General features: G+C 43.5%; 1 protein-coding gene across 1 annotated transcript in view; it reads right to left on the bottom strand.

Annotated features, from left to right (window-relative positions):
• LMTK2 (lemur tyrosine kinase 2) overlaps positions 1–23,800 on the bottom strand; it is an 81,381-nt gene that overhangs the window by 36,990 nt on the left and 20,591 nt on the right. The window contains exons 2-6 of the mRNA XM_054041043.1: positions 17,747–17,871; positions 16,563–16,707; positions 11,748–11,821; positions 11,060–11,178; positions 3,667–3,754 (exon numbers count right to left, since the gene is read on the bottom strand). Coding sequence (XP_053897018.1) covers positions 3,667–3,754; positions 11,060–11,178; positions 11,748–11,821; positions 16,563–16,707; positions 17,747–17,871 — 551 coding nt within the window. The remainder of the gene's footprint in view (positions 1–3,666; positions 3,755–11,059; positions 11,179–11,747; positions 11,822–16,562; positions 16,708–17,746; positions 17,872–23,800) is intronic.

The following is a 23,800-nucleotide window of genomic DNA, read 5'->3' as shown; positions in this document are numbered from 1 at the left end:
AACACTCCGGCTAATACATCCCAGAACGTCTGCTCTTTTTGCAACAGTGTTACACTGTTCACTCATATTTAGCTTGTGATCCACTGTGACCCCCAGATCCCTTTCTATAGTACTCCTTCCTAGGCATTCATGCATGGTGTCATGGACATATAGGTTATGAAAAGGGTTACTAACATGTTATTTTCATCTAATACTGCATGATAAATGATGTGGCAACGGAGAACTTACTAAATAAGGATTGTTCAAAAAAAACAGCCGCCATTCCTGTTTAAAACAAATTACTTTAAATAATCTGGACACCAAAATTAGGTCTCCAGTACAAGTTACTATTCTATCCACATCTGCTTTTACAAGAAGTGTAGTATAAATCCTTTGTTTTAAATCAGTATAACTACTTACAATTAAAGCAATCGTGTAGCTTTTCTATTATGGGTACATCGGGTCATTCATTATAATCTCTTCTTCTGCCCTGTTTTCAATTGCTAATTTCATAAAGTTTGAAATATTTGATATTTTCATCGTGCTATAGAATTAGTCTTTTAGAACAGTAATTTTCTTCTAACGCTTGCATTAAATTTATGATTAGACAATTGTTTTAATTTGATATGTGGATTATATCCCAAAGACAGTGTATATATGGACATATGCATCTGGTTTACTTATCTTGCCAGTGAACACACACACAATCTAAAATTTAGTTCACTAAGCAAATCACATCCTCACTTATACAATTCAGTTTCAAATTATGTTAAAAAAGCATTGAACAGAACTGCCTAGCTAGCTCTAGATGGCAGCAAGATGCAAGTGTAACAGTCAGTATGTCTTTTGAGTCTATTTCTGTCTTCACACATTTTGCAATGAAATCCTGCTTTAAGAATTCTTTGAAACCACAATCCTTTAAAAAGAGTTGGTTCTATAGCTAGTCTTTGAACTCATCCAAACATAGTTGGGTTTTTTGTTTTATTTTTATAAGTACTGTATGTCACAATTCCCAAGTAACTACACCTCTGACCCCTTCTGGTCTGAAGTGTACCACTGAGGTACTGGCCTCAAGCAGTCACCTCTATCTTGAGGTGGAACTGCATGATTCTCCCACTCACAGACTCAGATCTGGCTGCAGTCCCCAGTGATTAATTGTAATTCCTCAGCAGGTCTGACTAATGTTCAGCACCTGCGGTTTTCTTCTCTCTAGAAAAAATGACAGTGGTAACCAGTGACCACACAGCTTTCTTAAAACAAAGTATTTATTTAAAACAAAATCATTTCAGAAAAAATAGATCTCAAAAACCAGTAAGCCAATCCCTATGTTTGCCTGTCCATCTGTCTGCAAGGCTTACCATTCCCTGGAAGCTGGGGGAAAAAATCCAACTCTTTCCGACTCTTCTACAGAGCCTCTCTGTATCAACCTGTCCCCCTGACAGCTGCTGACAACAGACTCCTCTCCACCACCACCACCTCCCCGTTTCCTCAGAAGGGCTTTTTAACTGTTTACTGTTCTTTTGGTCTCTTCATTCAGAATACTGATAGAACAGCTGTGTCACTTTGGCCAGGGGCCTAGAAATATAGCATTGTTCTGTAATTGGCCCCAACCCCGGAAGTGTTTTGTCAGAGATTGCTTAAACAGGCAGCTACTGTGTTGCCTTCCTGTTTGTTCTTCCCCAGTCTCAAACTAAATCAATAAATTCACACAGGAAAGTCTTAGAACCCAATATACAACAACTTGACTTCACTGACAAGGGCACAGAGTGTTCATAAAATTGTTACATCTCAGTATTCTTTGATTATTACATAGCAGCTCCTTGTCCATTACACAGTTGTTTTCAGTTGCTTGCAACTTTGCCAAATTAGCCATTTGGGCATAGAAAATTTCAACCTGGTATATGCCTCAGGCTGAATTTTTCTGGGAAATTTATGGTAAAATGGTTCAAACATTTCCAAAAATAAATTTAGGGGAAAATAAGTTGTTTTGCTCATATTAAAAAAATTGAGTAAAAAAAAGCATCTGAGAAGCTCTAACTTTCCATGTTTTGGAGCAGGGAACTGAAGTTTGACAAAGAGGTCACACTGGCATTAGGGATGTGCCAATAATAATATGCTTACATTTGGCCAGTTTATAAGCCTCTGAAATCTCAGTTTCCACATGCTCAGAGGAGGCTAGCTAGAGTTAGGCAGCTAGATTCTCCAAAGATTCTGTTTTTCACTTTGTAAGCTCCATTTCCTAACACCATCTACATTTCAACCAGACTCTGCACACACAATACCCATAGAGACCGAACATATTCCAACCCAGGGTTACAAGGACTAAGCAGAACCTTTGCTACAACTGCTCTTCCCACTGCCAATGGCTGCTGTGGCAGCAAAAACTGGAATTGCAAAGAGGGAGACTGTCTTTCCTATGCTCTCAATGCTCCACCTGCTGCCATCCTTGCAGCCTGGAGAAAGAGGAAGCTGCCTGGCTTTAATGTAGAGGGGCAAGGGGGAAGAGAGTGTTGGAGGCAGGGAGGATAGGATCAGGAACAGAGGGGAAAGCCGACTGTGCAGGAACAAGAGGGGCTGAAACCAGGGAAAACAGGAGTAGAAGGACAGGGAGAGATTGAGGGGCAGGGACAGAAGGGTCTGTTAACCATAAGAGAACCCTTCGTGACAGAACCTGAAATTGAACCTATTATTCCCGAGTCTCAACATTCTTTTACTGTCTAACAAATTGCTGTGAAACCCACTGGGAAATCTCATCACCATGTCCCTCTAGTGGCAAATCCAAGAGAAAGATAACAGCCTTCTATGCTATCAGTTAGAAGCCTGAGAACTATGCTATGGATCTAAAGATCCCAAACCCTGATGAAAATCCATATGAAGTATTAACAGAATTCCACCTTATTGAATTTGTTTTTTTCAATTTTTAAGTTCTTAATTTTTTAAGAAGTTACATTAATAAATGACATTAAAAGAATGTTAACACTAAAATCAAATTCTCAAAAGTTAGGAAACGTATGAATTAAGCAAAAAGAAGAACAGGAGTACTTGTGGCACCTTAGAGACTAAAATTTATTAGAGCATAAGCTTTCGTGGACTACAGCCCACTTCTTCGGATGCATATAGACAGGATGCGGATACAGACTAACACGGCTGTTACTCTGAAACCTGTATGAATTAAGGTTACCCATGCAACCTTTATTTGGTTCCCTTGGGCTTATGCATTACTATACCAGTCTTTAGTTAGATGATCCTGTCCTCCCCACTTCCCTTTCCTCCTTTCACCCCCACAGGACTTCTGCCTCATTCATGCATAGAATTAACAGGGTTTTTTTTTCAAAATGGGCTATACTAACAATTCTGTTGTCCAGAAGAACAAAGTGGCAAAGCTTACTTTCTGTTCAATTATTTTCCTCTTTAGAAAGTCCCACAATAAACTAGAGGTTAAATCCTGAACTTAGAGAGCTAAGTATAAACAAATATTGCTTTTGTGGTCCGCAAATGAAAAAAAGTAAATAAATGTTATTTACCTTTTAAGATACCTTCATTTGACTCTTCAAGGAATTTTTCAAAATGAACAGGTGGTTTCAATAATGAGGTTCACAAAAACCTCTTAAAACGTACTCTAAAGAAAACAGTATTTTCTGACTATAAACTATTAAATTTACTATTTTCACTATTACGTTTACTTACTAAGTCACACAACTCAAACACCAGAAGATACGGGATGGCTTCCACACACTGCCCAATACACTGCAGAATATTTGGATGCTGAAGAATGCTATAACCAAATACAAACAGATTATTTTAAGTCAGAAAGACAGCAATACACATTAATAGCTCTAACATGATTGAATACTACTATCCACTATGCATCTCAGTTTTCTCTTTTGAAAGTCAGATTTAAATCCACATAGAAACAGTATAAGAGGCAGATCTTCAGACTCAATAAATCCCCTTTGATATACTCTAGCAGTGCAAGGAAATCTTCAAGATGCCTTAAGTGGACAGCTGAGAATTCTCCTGGCATCGGGAACCTCAAGTGGTGTAAAGAGACAATGCTGCTACATCCTGTTTCCCCCTCCCCCCGGTGTATGTGTTGGGAGCATACAAGGGCATACTGTGCTCCAGTACCCCCCGTGGGACTGTACAACCATTGTAGTTTAAAGCAGCCAGTTACTCACTGCCCCCTCTGCCCCCAGAACTGGCAGTGGAAACAGGACAGCCACTTTTGCCCACTCCCTGAAAAGCACATGAAGATTCAGCTTTTAGTTTCCAGCCAATTCTCTTGAGTATCCTTGGACTCCAAAACAGGAGACCAAACAAATGGAGTTTACTTATCTGTAACTGGAGGTTCTTCGAGATGTGGAATACAGACAGGAATCACATAAGTGGGATATGTATGCGCACTATGCACCTGAGTCAGGAATTTTTTTGCCAGCACTGTCAGATGGCCTACACCTCCGTTGTAGTTCCCGTTGTGCTCACAATCAAGGGTATAAAGGTGGTGCATGCAATTCTGTTTCCCATACTGCAGTTCAGAATAATCTGAAAGGATGGGGCGGGGGGGGGAAGGGGGAGTGGAATACAGATAGGGACCACACATCTTGAAGAATCTCCAGTTACAGGTAAGTAACCTCAATTTCTTCTTTGAGCAATAGTCCCTATGTGTATTCCACACATGGGAAATTAATAAGCCAAACAGTCAGATGGCATGGGTGCGAGAATGCAGATTTGATAGTCGACTGTAATACTGCTGTCCCCACAGCTGTATTTGCATTTAATGACTGGACCAGTGCTTATCATCTCAGGAAGGTATGCAAATTGCTACAAGTAGCTCTCCTACACATCTTTAGGAGGAGTATGTCTCTCAGTAATGCAGCCAGAATAGTTAGCCCTCTAATGGAATGAGCCCTCACCCCTTTGGAGGGGGGACTATGAGCTAGTTGTAACAAAGGGTAATACAACCTGAGATCTAGTTTGAAAGTCTCTATGTCAATTTAGCTTAACCCCTTGATCACTGTGTTATGTAAACAAATAGTTTAGCTATCTAACATCCTTTGTTCTTTGCAGATAAAAGACCAAAGTCCTTTGGACATCTAGAGAATGCAGCCATCTCTCTTCACTTGAGAGGTGGCTTTTGGAAAAAAATTCTGGTAAGTGGATTACCTGACTCATATGAAACTCAGAAACTACTTTAGGAATGAATCTAGGGTGAGGTCGTAAAGAGATCTTTTCTTTATAGAAGATAATATATGGTGAGTCTGCCATGAGTGCTCCCAGCTCACTGACTGTTCTGACTCTCTCAGCATATGCGCAGCGTGCCCAGCCATTTGACTGCATTGTCATCAGCCAGTGAAGAGCCAATAGTCCACTGTCAAAGTAAGTCAGCAGGCACTTGTCAAGGATGTGCAACATAGTCTGAAGTTGACCACATCTACATCATGGGATGAAACCCCACTTGAAAATGCTGGCCGCACCATTGCCTTGCTCTGTCCGAAACCAGTTCGGGGACAACCACAGGTACCTTGGCAAGTCAAAACCTGACAGGCAGTTGGTTGGGTCAGTGATGAGAGAGTGATTAATGACTGTCGTTGCTGACCACTCGTTACGCCAAGCGGATTCCATCGTCATGTCCTGTGGAGGCATACGTGACCATAAAGGAAGTCTATAAGAGAGGCGCACTGGCAGGTGGTTGATGAGGTCTGAATACAGAGGCAAGTCGCTATTCTCACAGATCTTGACCTGGTGCATGATGGAGGCCCCCTGACGGCGAATATGGGGCGGTGCTAGGTTATAAATATTGGTAGCCATGGCAATGGAGTTGCACTTAAAGTCCCGGTAACAATACACATAGCTTTTTTAAGCTCTACATCGACCACCTCATGTGAGACAAGTGACACCAGACAGGAGCACAATACTCTGCTCTTGAGTCGCAGAGGGCAAGGGCTGATGTTCTAAGCACCTGGGCACAAGCACCCCAGATTGAGCTGGCCAGTTTTCTGAGCAAGGTGTTCTGAATGCTAACTTTGACTGATGTCTTTTTCAAGTGGTTGCAGTACATCAATGACCTATCCAATGTCTTCTGACTGACATTACAGCTATTAGAAAGGCCAACTTCATGGACAGACGGGCCAGAGAGCACGTGGCTAGAGACTCAATGGGGGAACTTAGTGAGCAAATATAAAACAAAACTGAGGTCGTCCTGAGGTGCGAATTTCAATGGTGGAAAGTGTTACCTGAAATTGGGCCAGCTAGTAAGCTTAGGGAGGACTAATGACCCACCAGAGTTTGGCAGAAAGCAGCACTTTTATTACACTGATAGCTAAGCTCAAAAGAAGTGCTGGGAGGTCACACTCACACTTGCATACTCACGCTCCCAGGACAGGCACGGCACTGGAGAGGTCAGGATTTTTCAAGGTAAGTGTCCCCCAGTGCAGCAATGGATGTCGCGATGAAGGTAAGTCTTCCCTAGGCACGATGGAATGCAATGGTGAACCACTGGCCAGGCGGTCCTGGCGAAGGGCCTTCACAGGAGAGTCCCAGACACCTTGTCTACCTGGGAGCTCTTCTGATCATCCAGCTGTTCAAGCAGCCCATTCATTTTACAGGAGGGAGGGGAGGGGGAAAACCACTTCACAGGTATTTAGAGAGGGAGAGGAGACAAAAGGTGGGGGAGGAAGTGTAACAGACCTTTTGAGCAAACAGGTTACACATAGCATACAGAACACTGGTGCTCCTACAACTGAAAGGATCTGAGAAATCTAGTTGACAGGATGAGTGAATATGTATGGTTATCCATCAGAGGATGGAAAGCGCTGATCACTGTTAAATGCACACTCAGAACTGAGCACAAGACCCAAAGACTTAAGTGTAAGCAGATTCTCTAAGATAACAGGAATTCCAGCAGATTCCATAAACAAGGTACACTGGTGAGCCACAGAGGAGAAATGCTTCCATCTGTGGAATAACAGCTTCTCATAGAGTGTTTTCTGCCTTTGGTTAAGGATGGACTTCACCCTTTTAGAACATGAGCACTCTACTTCTGATGCCCATCCAAATACCTGGCCATGAGCTTGAACCTGCCCTTATACTGTGTTAGAAGGTCCAGCGGTGTGTGGGTGTTCATGGGTGGGTGAACTGACAGCATAAGCAGATGCGTAAACCAAAACGGTCTCGTCCAGTTGGGTGCAATCAGGATGACTCAAGCTCTGTCTTGGTGGATCTTCCATAGAACTTGTATCAATGGCCTAGGAGGAAAGCTATACCCCAGGCAACCCTGCCATGACACCAGTAGGGCATCTGTCTTGGAGCCCTTGCCCAGGGCTGCTCTGGAGAAGTACTGAGGAAGTTTCCTGTTCTCCCATGAGGCAAAAAGGTTCCAGGTCAGCGTTCCCCAAATGGGCAAAGACATTGTCAAGAACCAAATTGTGAATCTCTGAGTTGTGGAAAAATGTCTGCTCAGGCACTCTGCTAGGGAGTTTTGCACCCCTGGTAAATAGGCTGCTGATAGTGTTATGCGATGGCTGATGCACCAATTCCAGAGGATGACTGCCTTTATGCACAGAGGAAGAGATCTCCCTCCGCTTGTTTACATAAAATACCCTTATGTTGTCTGATATTATTTGGACATGTCTGGATTGGATGAGTGGGAGAAAGGCAATGCAGGCTCAGTGGACCACCCGCAGTTCTAGTGATGTGACATGCATTCTGGACTCCCATATGGTCCAGATGCCTTGTGCCATATGATTGCCCACATGAGCACCCCAACTCAAGAGGGAGGCATCAGTAATGATGGTTGCCCTCAGGAATTGTGTGAGGAAAGGGATCCCCACCCAAATCTTCTCTGGTTTTGTCCACCAGACGAGAGTCTCTAAAACTCTAAGCAGAACTGTTCTCTTGCTGTTTATGTTGTATTTCTCTGGTGAGTACATGGCGAGAAGCCAAGCTTGTAGTCAGCAAGGATGAAGCCTCCCTAACAGCATCACATGTGTACATGAGGCAAAGCAAGGAAAGGCAAGTTCTGATTGATGTCCTGGATTTGATAGTGACCTGATGTATGAGAAACCTCTCCAGAGGTAGACATGGCTTTGCTATAGTCGAGTCCAATGTCTTCCCTATAAAACTCATGCGGGTCAACATGCATTTTTCATGATTGATACAGACACCCAGGGAAGGCAGAAGGTTGAGCAGAACACTGGCTGCCTGCTGGACTACCTTGTAAGAACTGCCCATCTGAAGCCAGTTGTCTAGGTAAGGAAAGATTGTAAATCCCTTTCTTCTCACCCCAGCTGGCACAACTGGAAAAAAAACCATTGTAAAGACCCTGGGTGCAGTAGCTAGACCAAAGGAGAGGCCTCTGAATTGAAAATGCGCTTTATCAAAGAGGAACCAAAGAACCTCCCGTGCACTGGGTGGATGTCTATGTGAAAATATGCATCTTTCATGTCAAGAGCTGCCAATAATGTGTGTCTTCTGTTCAGCTGTCTCAGATCAAGAATTGGGCTCCATTTCCCATTCTTCTTGGGGATCAAGAAGTAAAGGGAACAGAACCTCTTCCCTTGATGCTGAGGTAAAACCCTTTCTATGGCTTCCCTGAGAAGAAGGAAGTTCACCTAATGTAATAGAATCGCCTCATGAGAGTGGTCCCTGAAAAGGAACTGGGAAGGGGGTTTGTGGGTAGAAGGTACCAGAAAACTCAATTAGATAGCCGCCATGAATAATCTCTGATACTCATTCACCTGTATTTAGAGCCCTCCAGTTTTTGGCAAATTGGGTAAGGCGGCCTCCGAATATAAGAGGAGGAAAACGAAGCAGAATCAATAAAGGGACATGGGTCTTAACAGTCCTATCAACAGAAACTCTTCGATTGAGGATTAAAATACGATGTGGCATTGGATGTTGTAGAAGCTGGGTACCTGGGTCTAGAAAACCCTGTCTCTTGCATGGTGCCTCCTGAGTACACTGGTGGTAAAACAGCTGAGGATGCAGTCTTGTCCTATACCCCAGTGTATGGTAAATTAACCTGAGGCTCCTGTACTTTCTCAAGCTGAATCTGTACCTGTACATGAGCTTTTGATACTGTTTGAAGTCATCTGGCAGAGAGGGAGTAGCTGGAGTAACCACCTCATCCAGTGAAGACAATGAAATTGCTTCAAGAAACAGCGAATCCAGCTCACCTTCTCCTTCCAAGTATTCCGACAGGGCCAGTTGCAAGAGTCCAGGTGATGGCAAATAGGACTCCTGAACTGATCCTGGGTATCTAGCCTAGGGCTCCCACAGTCTCCAATACTAGCAGTAGGATGGATCAACTGGCACAGAACCACCCCAGTTGTAGGGTCTCAGACTTATCTGAAGAGAAAGCCAGATCCCTCATCTCCAGCAGAACCAACAATACCGATGGCTGTGCCTCAAGGCTGGCAGGTGGGATGGATACAACTACCTTATCAAGATGGTCTCTTCTTCTGGTGTATTAATGTGCCAGAATAGAGATGGTCCTAATAGGAGGGGTGAACGTGGATAGTGAAGAGCAAACGTCCTCCAGGGAGACGTAGGTCTCTGATACCAAATAGACTCTCCTTATACCTCAGGGCAAAGTCGTCAGAACCAGAGCTTCCCTGGGCACTGCGGTCAGCTCCCTCCAGAGCTGGGTTGCTATCAGTACTGCATCAACTCTAGAAGTGGATGGGAGCACCAGTAGCTGTTTATCCCAAGCCTTCACCATCCGAGCTGATGTCAAAAAACGGTTACTAACCTTTCCGTAACTACTGTTCTTCAAGATGTGTTGCTCATGTCCATTCCAGATTAGATATGCGTCTGCCGCACACACCATCCCTGGAGATTTTTCCCGCAATGGTATCCATCAGGCCGGCTCTAGCACACTCTGATGCCCCATGTTCATGTACCAGTCGAAGGGACCCAGAGGGCCCCACACCCTCTCCATTCCTTCTTGCCAGCTAACTCTGAAGAGCGGCAGGAAGATAAGTCGTGGAATGGACATGAGCAACATCTTGAAGAACAAACACTTGTGGTAAGGTTAGTAACAGTTTTTTCTTTTTCAAGTGCATCTTCATGTCCATTCCACGTTAGTTTTTTTCCCCACCACCAAGTTAAATTGCAAGTGACCCAAACACAATGATAAAAAGCTATCTGTATAACCTAATCGTTTCTTTGATTGGATTGAACATTTGTTTAATGTTTAAAAACAGATAAGATGCTGCTTAAAAATAAGTTTTGTTAAAAAAATAAAGTACGTAAAGCATTGCCAACTCTTGTGATTTATCACAAGTTTCACTATATTTGGTTTTTCTCTCAAAGTTCAAACTCCTGGAGGCAAGTGACTACATGAAAATCTCAGCATCAATTTAAAAAAAATCTCTAGCCTTCATGCCTGCAGAGAAAAGCCCAACAATGCAAACCAAGTGTACTCTTAACAGGGCCGCCCAGGGGAGGGGGAGGGCAAGTGGGGCAATTTGCCCCAGGGCCCGCAGGGGCTCCCATGAGAGTTTTTCAGGGGCCCTGGAGCGGGGTCCTTCACTCGCTCCGGGGGCCCCGGAAAACTCTCGCGGGGCCCGGGCCCCCGGCGCTTCTTCCGCTCCAGGTCTTCGGCGGCGGGGGGTTCTTCCAGTGCGGGACCCGCTGCCGAAGTGCCCTGAAAACCCACGGGGGGGCGGGGGGGGGAGAACCCGCCGCCGAAGTGCCGGGTCTTCGGCGGCAATTCGGCGACGGGGGCCCCCTGCTGCCGAAGGACCCCCCCCCCGAATCCTCTGGGCGGCCCTGACTCTTAAAGGCTCAAAAATTGGAAGGCAATAAAAACACAAAACTGCATTATTTAAAAATCTCATGATCTAGGGGGATATGTCTGACTCAGTTTTTGATAATTTAGTGTTGATAATATTGAATGTGTATTTTTCCTTTCTTAAACTACCAACATTTACTTTAGATTAACAGACTGAAAAGGGAGAACAGAGGTGAGTATCATATAAAAAAGAAGCATAATATTGAACAAGATAGCCTTCCATGGTTTACGTATATATTAGTAGCATGGACTATCTTCAAGTTACCCAAGGTATGAGAGGCTACTTACTAGTAAGGTTCTCCATTTCTCAAAAACTGTTCTTGTTCTTTGGGACCTGCATTTGCCTTTAATTCCTTCACTATTACTCTCGCTACACTAGTACCTGAGTAGATCTCCCCAAGTAGGACCTGAAAAACAAACAATTCTACATTACATAGTTTCAGTCACATTTAAAGAGGAAGTATCTGGTTTCCTGTTATACCTCAATTACAACACAAAGAAAAAACGAGGTCACTAGAAACATGTGTCTACGGGTGTTTTCTGGCTTTTTTGCTAACACATCCAAAGCTTTGATAATTAAGCTTCCACACTTAAGAAATTATTTTGACAAGCAAATTAATCCTCTGCATTTTAAAAAAATGTATGTATATTTTTTTAAATAAAAATTGGAGTTAAAGTGCTTTTCCTAAAAAAGCTGCTTAAATTAAAACAGCGATTTATATGCTCAGTCTACTGAAGTGGAATTTCTGACTATTTTAAGTAATGTTTTGTTAAGCAGCACTGCATCTGAATTAAAGAGATAGCAATGAGATGGAAAACAAAGTGCATGCAAACAGCAATACAAATTAAGTTCTAAAGACAATTTTCTTGTCGCGTTATTACTTTGGATAAATATCATTTTAAATGGTAATATAGGTCTCTACTTAAGAATAAAATCTCAACTGCAGAACTACAATATTAAAGGAGGATTTTTCACCTTTCCAAACCAGCCATTTCCAATTTCTTGAATATAGTTTAGACTCTGACGTGCAACTTGAGACTTTGATCCTTCTGTTATAGAAAACAAAACAAAAAACACAAATCAAGCCACTCAAAATGGCCAAAATTACCTATGCTACTGTTGCTGAAATAATGCATGATCCTAAAATGCTAAAAAAAAATGTAGTTCTTACACTACTAATTACAGTACACTACAATACAATGCACATATTAAGCTAAGCAGCAGAAAATATTGTTAAACGTATACAACAACAAAGTATTAAAACAAGGCTAACCTAAGGACAGAAACGAAAGCCAAAGCTGACACTTCTCAACTTGTTTAGGCTTTTAAACAGATTCAACTAGAAACTGATCCAAGACCAATGAAATACCTTTGCACAATAATGCAAGTTAAGAATGACGTGTAAACTTTAGCTTTCAACACATCCAGATGTACTGCAAACCAACAAAAGCAAGAAAGTCAAAACAGCTGAGTTTGCATTTAGCTCTGTAAATATATCTGCATTAGACTGTCATGGAATCTATTAAATCACTGTTTACAGGAGTCCCACATAAATGGCAGAACACAAGCCCACAGCAGATCATGGAATACTCACGGCTTTTACAAGCCCTGATTAGCCACCTTACCAGCAGAGCTCCAGTTCTTTACACACCGACCCAGCTGCTCTAATTGCAGCCTCTACCTATGTGAGGGGAAATTTTCTTTTTTAAAAAATGTACTTCACACGAAAAGCCCCCTTGGCCAACTGCTGGGAAATCTGAAACCCTTAGCCTTTATCTACACTGGCAAAAATATACCCATAATTCACTGCCAGTGCAGCGCCACTGGTGATAACAAGAAGTTGCAGGGTAGACAAGGCTCAGATGCGTTTACGACTGTGTTCCTTACCAGTTAGAATTGTTAAAGACATCTAAGCCCTGTTGACAGTACAATACAGCTTTTGTCACTGCTACCATGAGTTGCTCTAGTGGTAGCTCCCATTTTTGCCACTGTAGGCCAGGTCTATACTAGGAGCAGTTTACCAGGATAGCTTATTTCAGGCCCTCCTTCCCCACCCCAAAGCAAAACATGCTATATCTGAAAATGAACAGTTTTGCCAGTATACCTGTCTAAACTAAGGGCTTTTGTCAGCACAACTATGTCAAACAGGGATCATACGTCATCACAATTCTAACCAATACAGCAATAACAGTAACAGTTTGTAGTGTAGACCTTGCCATGGAAACAATCTTGGGGGAGAGGCAGCAATCTGCTGAGGTGACAAGACAGTCTCCCCTTTTGGGAAAGTAAAGGGCGGGGGGGAAGAGTGAAATCAAATGCTGAGATTTTGTGATCCTAGTCAGTTTTGCTTAAGAGTCGGCTCTGCAGAGCTTAAAGAAGAAGCTGATTAATCCTAATCAGTTTTCCTTTACAGCTCTCAACTCTTTGTTTTTAAAAATAAGCAGGACAAAAAACAAAAACCCAGGTACAAGAAGACAAACAGCACAAAAGAGGGGAAAATGCAAATATCAGCAAATAGGCATACGAAAGAAGGCAAGAAAGGGAAAACAGGCCTCTTTCAGAAAGTCTCCTGCTTTCAGGGCCGCCCGGGGATGGGGGTAAGTGGGGCAATTTACCCCAGGCCCCTGGCCCCGGAGGGGCCCCCATGAGAATATAGCATTCTATAGTATTGCAACTTTTTTTTATGGAAGGGGCCCCTGAAATTGCTTTGCCACCAGGCCTCCTGAATCCTCTGGGCGACCCTGCCTGCTTTTTAGATCTTTAACCTCACAGGTCTAAGATTTTTGGTTTGTTGTTTTTTTGTTGTTGTTTTTTTTTGGGGGGTGGGGGGAGAGAATTGAGTGTCTGCAGTAAGTTGTCCCACACAAGGTTTAAAAGTTCCCTCAAAAATGCTTAGGTGAATGCCATCAGCTTCTGCTAAAGCTAAGCTTTACCAAAACAAAAAAAATTTTCAAGCCCTTAAGGTTGCAAAGACATACTCAGTCCATATTAGGAAGGTGAACTGATACAATGCTGTCTTCTTCTACAGACAGATTCAGAGCATCTATTGCCGCTCATATTCTTCTGCAACTGGCAGAAGAATGAAAGTTAACTAGCCTTGTCAGGTTTCACTGCTGATTTTCAGAATCTCATGAGAAACAGTAAAACTGATAGTTATTTTCATTCTGCTGGTGTTGGGAAAAACTAAGAGCAACAGCAAAGGAAAGCAGTAGACCTGTTCACCAGAAAGATTTTTATTATTATTTATTATTATTTTTTAATGGAGCCTGGGAGATGTGTTGAGTAGCAGGACTCCTCTCATTGTAACAGGAGGAACAAATAGTGTTTCTTCACCCTTGTAAAAGGAAACTGGGAGAAGGCACAGGAGATTGAAGGGTATCTTTAAGTATAAAATCTGACTACCTGGAGAAAGATAAAGATTGGACTCTCAAGTAGGGTCCAAAGAGAGAACCCTAATATCAAATCCCAGCACCTTCCGATTTTCACAGTAGCTGACTTTTCACCTGCTATTGTCTCTGGACATAAGACCCTCCCAAATCCCACCTTTTGTATTAGCCTGTATCTAGTAAGTTTAGTCTTTTGGCTATTAAGGCTTAGAAATTTCTGCCAGACATCTGCCAGCAGGGCATGAGACTGTGTAAGTGATAAAATAAAGATAAACAGGAATATATGATGCACAAAAGTTTTGTGAGAAAATATAAGGGAACAGACAAACAGCACAACTTTGAGAAAGAGAAGGGTGGTGAGAATGGCAGGAACATGCTTAAAACAACTCAGAAAGAAATACACCATGATCTAATATAAGAAAAAGAAAAAGTAGAGTGAAGTCAGGAGGGGAAAAGAGGAAAAACAAATGCAATAGTGACAGTAAATAGGCTGATTGAACACTATCTAACAAAGATATTTACTGAATTGCACAGAACAGGATTAATTTTTTTCTACTTTTTGGCCAGACTTAGTAGTAATATTTTTAAAAGCATTAACAGGAAGATTTTTTTATACATAGTATACAAATGCTTTTTCCTTTTAAAGTTGAAGGTGGTGTAAACTTGTGGGGATGGCAGTAGGCTTAGTGCTCAAGCGAGCAGTAGTTGAGTTCATTTTTCAAGCATGGATTTACATACACAGATGAGGAAGGTTGACTGCCAGAACTCCCAGAAATCTTATAATTGGACATTGATCAATTGAGAACAGTCACCATTGATCTGTAGTTTGGAGGGATCTTTAAAAGCCTTCTTCAGCATGTGAATTCCAGACATGACAGACTAGGACAGTTCCAGTGGAGCTGTTATATTCCATTGTATCAAGGCCTAGAGTTCACTGATTTGTGAACCACAATAAAAGCGTATCATTTCACAGCACATCATGCATATGTACCTGCAGTACTTACAGACTTAACACATGGGCTCAAATACCTTTAAATTACACTGATTATTGCTCATACATAGTGGGCATGACAATTCCTAGACATTTCTAAACCATTCCTACCACATACAAAATGCTCCAAAGGCATTAGTCTACTTTACAGTCTGGATCAATGGCCTTTAAAAAGTTGTGTAAAAAAATAGATATCTTCTGATAAGAGAGTAAAAAGGCACCTGAAATCACTACGGTTTACAATTCTCACTATTAACTTCAAAGCTTCCAAGCATTTTAAAGGTGCAATCCAGTTCATGCATTTGCCTAGAGAAAATTCTTGCGGCAAAGTTAGACATTCTCATGGAATCATTGGTAACCTGGAAAGACCACATTAATAGGTAGCAGATATATAGAAAATTCAGCATGTACACTGCTGAAATATAAGATACTGTATTTCTTAAGCAAAAATGCCAGAAGTCATTTAGTTAATGGTTTTCTTTTTAAAACTCTGGATAGTTACTGAAGTCTCCTTTGGGTTTGCTCTCTAAACACTTGCAGTTGGCCATGGATGTATTGCCAGAGAGATTTCTTTGCATTAATCAGAAGTATTAAGTGCATCTAGAAATAGTAATTCCATATTTTATATTAAATAGTAATTTGTACATAATATTTTACATGCTGCAATTAAATTAAAGGTAACTACAGTTTCCTATATAGGGACTGTGCTTTTTTTTAAGTATACATGAAACCTTTTTAATCACAGCGGGGAAATTAATCTGATTCCATTTTTCAGCATCATCCTCACAGATTTGAAGCAAAGGATGTTCACAGTAAAAATAAGCTAATGGCGTGACAAACAGGGTTACAGGTACAAGTTTCAGATACCCCCAAAATCTGCTAAAATGAAGCTCAATCTTGCTCCCACTTAAGTCAGTGGCTAAAATTCTACTAGCTTCATATGGAACAGACCCTGGTCCATGAACCAGGACTATTAAGAGGCAAAAGTTATACATGGCCAAACTAAGTATCTCCATCTAGTCATAGATAGATAGATAGATGACTTTTTCCACTCTTTATCTATCTATCTATTACAATATTTACTATGCACTCTAATTTTTGAAAATTTAGATTCTGCAAACTATTTTATAGCTGATTTCTGAAAAGAAATATGAATAAATTTTATTTTGTATCTAACAGAAAAACAATTTTTTCTCAATTTCATAAAGTTCTTATGCTGCAATAAAAATAATTTACAAATAAACATTTGCCTAGACTCAGTCAGTAAACCCTTTAGTAAATAAACAATAGATTTGTGTAATATATACAGTATAAACAAGATGCACATATGAATACTATATTTCAGATACTAGAATTCTAGATGACTATCACTTGATCATCTTCAGTTTCATAGTAAGAAAAGGTTCACATCACCTGCAGGAGGCTGAAACTGGGATGGAGCTGGTAAAGCAATGGTCGGAACTGAAAGAGTAAACACTTCTGCTGGAGACTGAACAGACGGGGTATCTTCTGCTGGTGGTGTAAAATCTATTTCATCATCAAAATTATCTTCAAATTCCTGCAAGAGCAAAGATTTTAGGAAACCACGATACAAGGAATCTTACTGCCTTCAAACTGGAAGACTAATATATTCTTTCACAGTTCATCAGATTTGAACATGAAAACTTGATTACATCAGAATTATTAGCTCCGGGGTGACAAACGCCCCATCCAGAGACAATTGCAATGTGTGTTATAATATATTTAAGCGGTTTTGTTTAAAAAAAATCATTCAGATCTAATTTCTTTTCAAGTTCTCTAGTAGTTGAGCAAATTTATTCTTTTCAACAAACCACTTCCATTTTAAAAAAGGACTTTGAAAACAAGATTCCCCCGAGGTCCTGCATTTCCAAAAACAATCATCGATAGCAATAACTTTATTCTTTTTTCATTTAATCACAATGTTATAAAGGTAGAAGCATTGCTAGTCTGATATGCTAAAAATTACAGAAAGATTTCAAAAGATATTGCCCTAGATGATGTAAATAACTTGATCAAACATCTATATTATCTCAAAGCAGCCGAGCCCTAAGCTTCACTTCCAATAATTCCAAGTAATTCCAAATTCACAGAGGACACAAAGATAGCTGTATTTGAATACTAATCAGAATTTTTCCACTAGGCAGAGTTTAGGTATTGCTACGTTGTACTTTCTAATCACTTACTTAACAGAAGTTCTGTAATCCTGTCAATAAGTAAAAATGGCAATTAGACAAACAAAACAAGGACAATATAGGAAGAACTGATCTTTATCACATAGTCTTGCAAAGTATTAAACTACTAGTAAAATTATTAGCAAATGATATCTTATGATAACTTTTTACTGTAGTAAATTACAAGTAACTTGCTATAGTATGCACTCTGGGCCAAGTTCTGCACTTATTTGTGTTCAATGGTGTTGCACAGCATGTAAGCAAGTGCAGAATTTGGCCATTTCAGGGGAGGAAAAGTGTTTAAATCACATCCACTGTATAGTGATATTCTGAATCATTTGTACGTTAGTTATATCATTATCCATCCCAGATTACTTTTGTATCATGTTTAACTTCAATGCTTACCTTAAAGTCTATCTCTGGATCTTTACAGCAGGAAACACAGTTCATAAGCAGTATTACCAGGACTACTAAACTACATGCAGCCAAAGCCACAAAAGAGGAAGAAACTTCAGCTGCAGCTATTTCCCCTAGAAATAAACACACATGCAGTTTTAAACAAATGTATTTAAGTCTTAAAGTTTAAAACTTTTTAAAACATGCACAATAAATAGTGATTGGCAGTGTAAGATACAAATGAATTATAGGGTATATGTCCATGCTGCAATTAAACACCTATGACCAACCCATCAGCTGATTTGGGCTTGCGGGGCTGTAAAACTGCAATATAGACATTTGGGCCAGGGCTGGAGCCCAGGCTCCAGGACCCACCCCCCTCGTGGGGTTTCAGAGGTTCGGCCCAAGCCCAAACACCTATACTGTAATTTTATACCCCCTAGTGCCCGGGTCAGTTGACGTGGGCCAGCCACAAGTATTCAATTACAGTGTAGACATACCCTAAGTGCTTATGATAATTCCTGCTCACATCCACAGAATTAAGCTTGGCTTGTGGAGAAATATGACATATTAGCAAATACTTGGAAGTTTTTTCACCTTCCTTTGCAGCACTGCATATGTATAATCAATTAGGATCAACTGCTTTTTAGTACGGATGTTATGAAAAATGTCCAAAAATACTGCCTATAGAGAAGTTGGGTTATCACGTACATAGTCACAGATTTGCATGGCATTTTACCAAACGAACAAAGCAGAAGAGCTGCATTAAGATGATAACACAGGGAGGGACAAGGAGCGAGAACCAGGGAAAAGACAGACATGTTCCTATAGTTAACTGGGAGGATGCCAAAATATACATCTTCAGAATGAGAGTACTTATTTTTAAAAGAAATATGAAGCTATTATATACATATATAACAAACTAGTTTACAAGACTTTTTAATGAGTATTTAAAAGGGAAGCATGTTTGACTAGATGAGTGAGTTCCACATATGAAAGAAGGTAAAAAGGTAGACATACAAAGACAGATGGCTTGGATTGTGTGAAGGGGAAACTAGTGGGACTAAGTAAAAAATAATAAAAATAAATAAATCAGGGAAGTAATTAGATTTAAGTTGAGGGTTACTTTCAAGGCAAGAATGAGGAGTCTGAATTTTATTTGGGAGGCCAGAAAGCCAGTGAAGAGATTTTCAGAGAGGATGCCTGCTGTGACAGGACCCTAGTATTTGAACTCAGGCCTGCTGGGTATCTAAACCACATCCCCCAGCCTCTGTGCCATGGCAGTAATGCTGAGCCACTGCCCCAACCAGCAGCCTTAGCGCTAAGGGTCTACAGTTCCAAAGGAATCACACTCCAAACCCCTGATTGGCTGGACAGGCAGCATTCCCATTGGACACCTGGACTATATAAAGACCCCAACAGGAAGAGGAAGCTGTCTGAGCAACATGTTCTTGCCCGCTGGTTGCTGCCTAGACCACCTGGCCTTGTTGCCCTGCTGCCTCATCTGATCTTGCCTACCTATCCTGCCAACCCAGCCCTTTGAACTAGATCTCCCAGCTACAAACCCCCCTGCAAGAACTCCGACCATAGCTCTGTACTGCCTCTAATAGCAGTTGACCTCCTGAATACTAGACCACCCATGCACCACTTGAGCACAGCTCTGGACTGCCCCTAACCCACTTCAGGCACTGGGCATGAGTTTGCTCACACTGCTCAGTCTCCTCCTAAGCTCGTCTTACTCCAAAATGGTATGGACCCCATAGGTATGGCATCAAAGGATCCCGAGGGGATGCTGAGCCCCCAGGAGCAGATCACCCACCTACAGGCAGGAAAACCAAATGTTACAGGACACTATGGACCAGCTTTGAGCAGAAAACCATGCTCTTCAGGAACAGATCACAGAATTACAAGCAGGCATGCCTTTCCCAGGCCAGTGTCGTCTTCTGAACCTGAACCCATGGCATCTTTACCGGAGTGCCATGACAGGACCTGTAGCAAGTTTTGAGGGTTTGTGAAGCACTGCAGGCTCCATTTCCTGCTACGGCCCAACATGTACAGGACAGATCAGGCAAAGGTGGGACTGATTATCAGCCTTTTAATAGGCAAGGTCCTGGAGTATGTGTCCTCTCTGCTAGAGCTAGATCATCCCATACTGGCTAGCTGGGACACCTTCCTCAGGACCTTTGCGGCAATTTTCTTTGACCCTCACTGGGCTCACTCAGGGTATGTCTACACTACGAAATTAGTTCGAATTTATAGAAGCCGGTTTTATTGAAATCGGTTGTATACAGCCGATTGTGCGTGTCCACACAATAAAATGCTCTAGGTGCTCTAGTCGGCGGACCGCGTCCACAGTACGAGGCTAGCGTCGACTTCCGGAGCATTGCACTATGGGTAGCTATCCCACAGCTATCCCACAGTTCCCGCAGTCTCTGCCGCCCCTTGGAATTCTGGGTTGAGATCCCAATGCCCGGATGATGCAAAACAGTGTCGCGGGCGGTTCTGGGTACATGTCGTCAGGCCCCTCCCTCCCCCGTCACAGCAACGGCAGACAATAGATTCGCGCCTTTTTACCTGGGTTACCTGTGCAGACAACATGGAGCCCGCTCAGCACAGCTGAGCTCACCGTCACCATATGTCCTCTTGGTGCCGGCAGACGTGGGACTGCATTGCTACACAGCAGCAGCTGCTAACTGCCTTTTGGCGGTAGACGGTGCAGTAGACTGGTAGCCTTCATCGGCGATCTGGGTGCTGGCAGCCGTGGGGCTTGCCTTTTGGCAGTAAATGGTGTATTATGACTGTTAGCCGGCCTATTACAAGTCGGGTCATCGCACGTTAGCAGAGTCTTCCCTGAGCAGCAGCTCGTGCAATAGGCCTGAAGACCATCGTCATACACCGCCCCGTATTTGCTGCCAAGCACCCAGAAAGATGCCGAGGGCTATCAGTCACGCTGCACCGTCGTCTTAAGATGTAAAAAAATAGATTTTCTCTGTATTCATTTGCTTCCCCCTCCCTCCGTCAAATCAACGGCCTGCTAAACCCAGGGTTTTCAGTTTAATCTTTGGGGGGAACCAGTCTGTGACAGTTGTTTGTGTCTCTCCCTGATGCACAGCCACCGTTCTTTATTTTAATTCCCTGTGCCTGTACGCCATGTCGTCACTCGGCCCCCCTCCCTCCTTCCCCTAGGCCGTCAGATACTACGTTTGCGCCACAGCTCGAGCCGAGAAGCGGTTCGCGCCTTTTCTTTGAATTCTGGGTTGAGATCCCAATGCCCGGATGATGCAAAACAGTGTCGCGGGCGGTTCTGGGTACATGTCGTCAGGCCCCTCCCCCCTCGTCACAGCAACGGCAGACAATAGATTCGCGCCTTTTTACCTGGGTTACCTGTGCAGACAACATACCACGGCAAGCATGGAGCCCGCTCAGCTCAGCTGAGCTCACCGTCACCATATGTCCTCTGGGTGCTGGCAGACGTGGGACTGCATTGCTACACAGCAGCAGCTGCTAACTGCCTTTTGGCGGTAGACGGTGTAGCATGAGTGATAGCCGTGGGGCTGGCAGCCGTAGGGCTGCATTGCACCCGCCCCTTGCAGGCGATGGTATATTATGACTGGTACCCGTCATCGTCATACTGGTATGGCTGTCAATCATGGCCACCTGGGCAGACATGCTACTGTTTTGATGATGATGGTTACCAGTCGTAATATACTATTTTCTGCCAATTGCCCAATATTGTCTGCTAAGCACCCAGAAGAGGCCAAGGGCGATGCTGGGTGCTGGCGGACGTGGGGCTGGCAGACATGGGGCTGCATTGCTACACAGCAGCAGCCCCTTGCCTTTTGGCAGATGATGGTATATTATGATTGGTACCCATCGTCATCGTACTGGTATGGCTGTCACTCATGCTGCACCGTCGGCTGCCACCTTAAGATGTAAAAAATAGATTTGTTCTGTGTTCATTTGCTTCCCCTTCCTCCGTGAAATCAATGGCCTGCTAAGCCCAGGGTTTCCAGTTTAATCTTTGGGGGGACCATTCTGTGTGACAGTTGTTTGTGTTTCTCCCTGTTCCTGTACCTGTACGCCATGTCGTCACTCGGCCCTCCCTCCCGCCCTCCTTCTCCTGGTCCATCAGATACTACTTTCGCGCCTTTTTTCTGACCAGGCGCCATAGCTAGCACTGGGATCATGGAGCCCGCTCAGATCACCACGGCAATTATGAGCACTATGAACACCACGCGCATTGTCCTGGAGTATATGCAGAGCCAGAACATGCCAAGGCGAAACCCGGACCAGGCGAGGAGGCGATTGCAGCGCGGCGACGAGAGTGATGAGGAAATTGACATGGACATAGACCTCTCACAAGGCACAGGCCCCAGCAATGTGGAAATCATGGTGTCACTGGGGCAGGTTGATACCGTGGAACGCCGATTCTGGGCCCGGGAAACAAGCACAGACTGGTGGGAATCGCAGGTATGGGACGATTCCCAGTGGCTGCGAAACTTTCGCATGCGTAAGGCCACTTTCATGGAACTTTGTGACTTGCTTTCCCCTGCCCTGAAACGCCAGGATACCAAGATGAGAGCAGCCCTCACAGTTGAGAAGCGAGTGGCGATAGCCCTGTGGAAGCTTGCAACGCCAGACAGCTACCGGTCAGTCGGGAATCAATTTGGAGTGGGCAAATCTACGGTGGGGGCTGCTGTGATCCAATTTGCCAGGGCAATGAAAGACCTGGTGATAGCAAGGGTAGTGACTCTGGGCAACGTGCAGTCAATAGTGGATGGTTTTGCTGAAATGGGATTCCCAAACTGTGGCGGGGCCATAGACGGAACCCATATCCCTATCTTGTCACCGGAGCACCAAGCCACGGACTACGTAAACCGCAAGGGGTACTTTTCAATGCTGCTGCAAGCCCTGGTGGATCACAAGGGACGTTTCACCAACATCAACGTGGGATGGCCGGGAAAGGTACATGATGCTCGCGTCTTCAGGAACTCTGCTCTGTTTCGAAAGCTGGAGGAAGGGACTTTCTTCCCGGACCAGAAAGTGACCATTGGGGATGTTGAAATGCCTATCGTGATCCTTGGGGACCAAGCCTACCCCTTAATGCCATGGCTCATGAAGCCGTACACAGGCAGCCTGGACAGGAGTCAGGACCTGTTCAACTACAGGCTGAGCAAGTGCCGAATGGTGGTGGAATGTGCATTTGGACGTTTAAAAGCGCGCTGGCGCAGTTTACTGACTCGCTCAGACCTCAGCGAAAAGAATATCCCCATTGTTATTGCTGCTTGCTGTGCGCTCCACAATATCTGTGAGAGTAAGGGGGAGACCTTTATGGCGGGGTGGGAGGTTGAGGCAACTCGCCTGGCCGCTGATTACGCGCAGCCAGACACCAGGGCGGTTAGAGGAGCACAGCAGGGCGCGGTGCGCATCAGAGAAGCTTTGAAAACGAGTTTTGTGACTGGCCAGGCTACTGTGTGAAACTTCTGTTTGTTTCTCCTTGATGAACCCTCCAACCCCCCCCCCCCCCCGGACCCGGTTCACTCTACTTCCCTGTAAACCAACCACCCCACCCCACCCTCCCCTCCCCTCCCGCTTGCAGAGGCAATAAAGTCATTATTTTTTCACATTCATGCATTCTTTATTAGTTCCTTACAGAGGTAGGGGGATAATTGCCAAGGTAGCCTGGGATGGGTGGGGGAGGAGGGATGGAAAAGGACACACTGCATTTTAAAACTTTAACTCTTATTGAAGGCCAGCCTTCTGATGCTTGGGCGATCATCTGGGGTGGAGTGACTGGGTGGACGGAGGCGTCTTGGTGAGGAGGCTATGGAACTTGGGGAGGAGGGCTGTTGGTTACACAGGGGCTGTAGCGGCGGTCTCTGCTCCTGCTGCCTTTCCTGCAACTCAACCATACGCTCGAGCATATCACTTTGATGCTCCAGCAGACGGAGCATTGCCTCTTGCCGTCTGTCTGCAAGCTGACGCCACCTATCGTCTTCAGCCCGCCACTTGCTCTGTTCTTCCCGCGATTCAGCCCGCCACCTCTCCTCTCGTTCATATTGG

This window comes from Malaclemys terrapin, chromosome 10 (genome assembly GCF_027887155.1).
Source record: "Malaclemys terrapin pileata isolate rMalTer1 chromosome 10, rMalTer1.hap1, whole genome shotgun sequence".
In the NCBI taxonomy this organism is placed as follows: domain Eukaryota; kingdom Metazoa; phylum Chordata; order Testudines; family Emydidae; genus Malaclemys; species Malaclemys terrapin.
The sequence above is the reverse complement of the archived record's forward strand: the minus strand, read 5'-3'. Positions and strand labels throughout refer to the sequence as shown.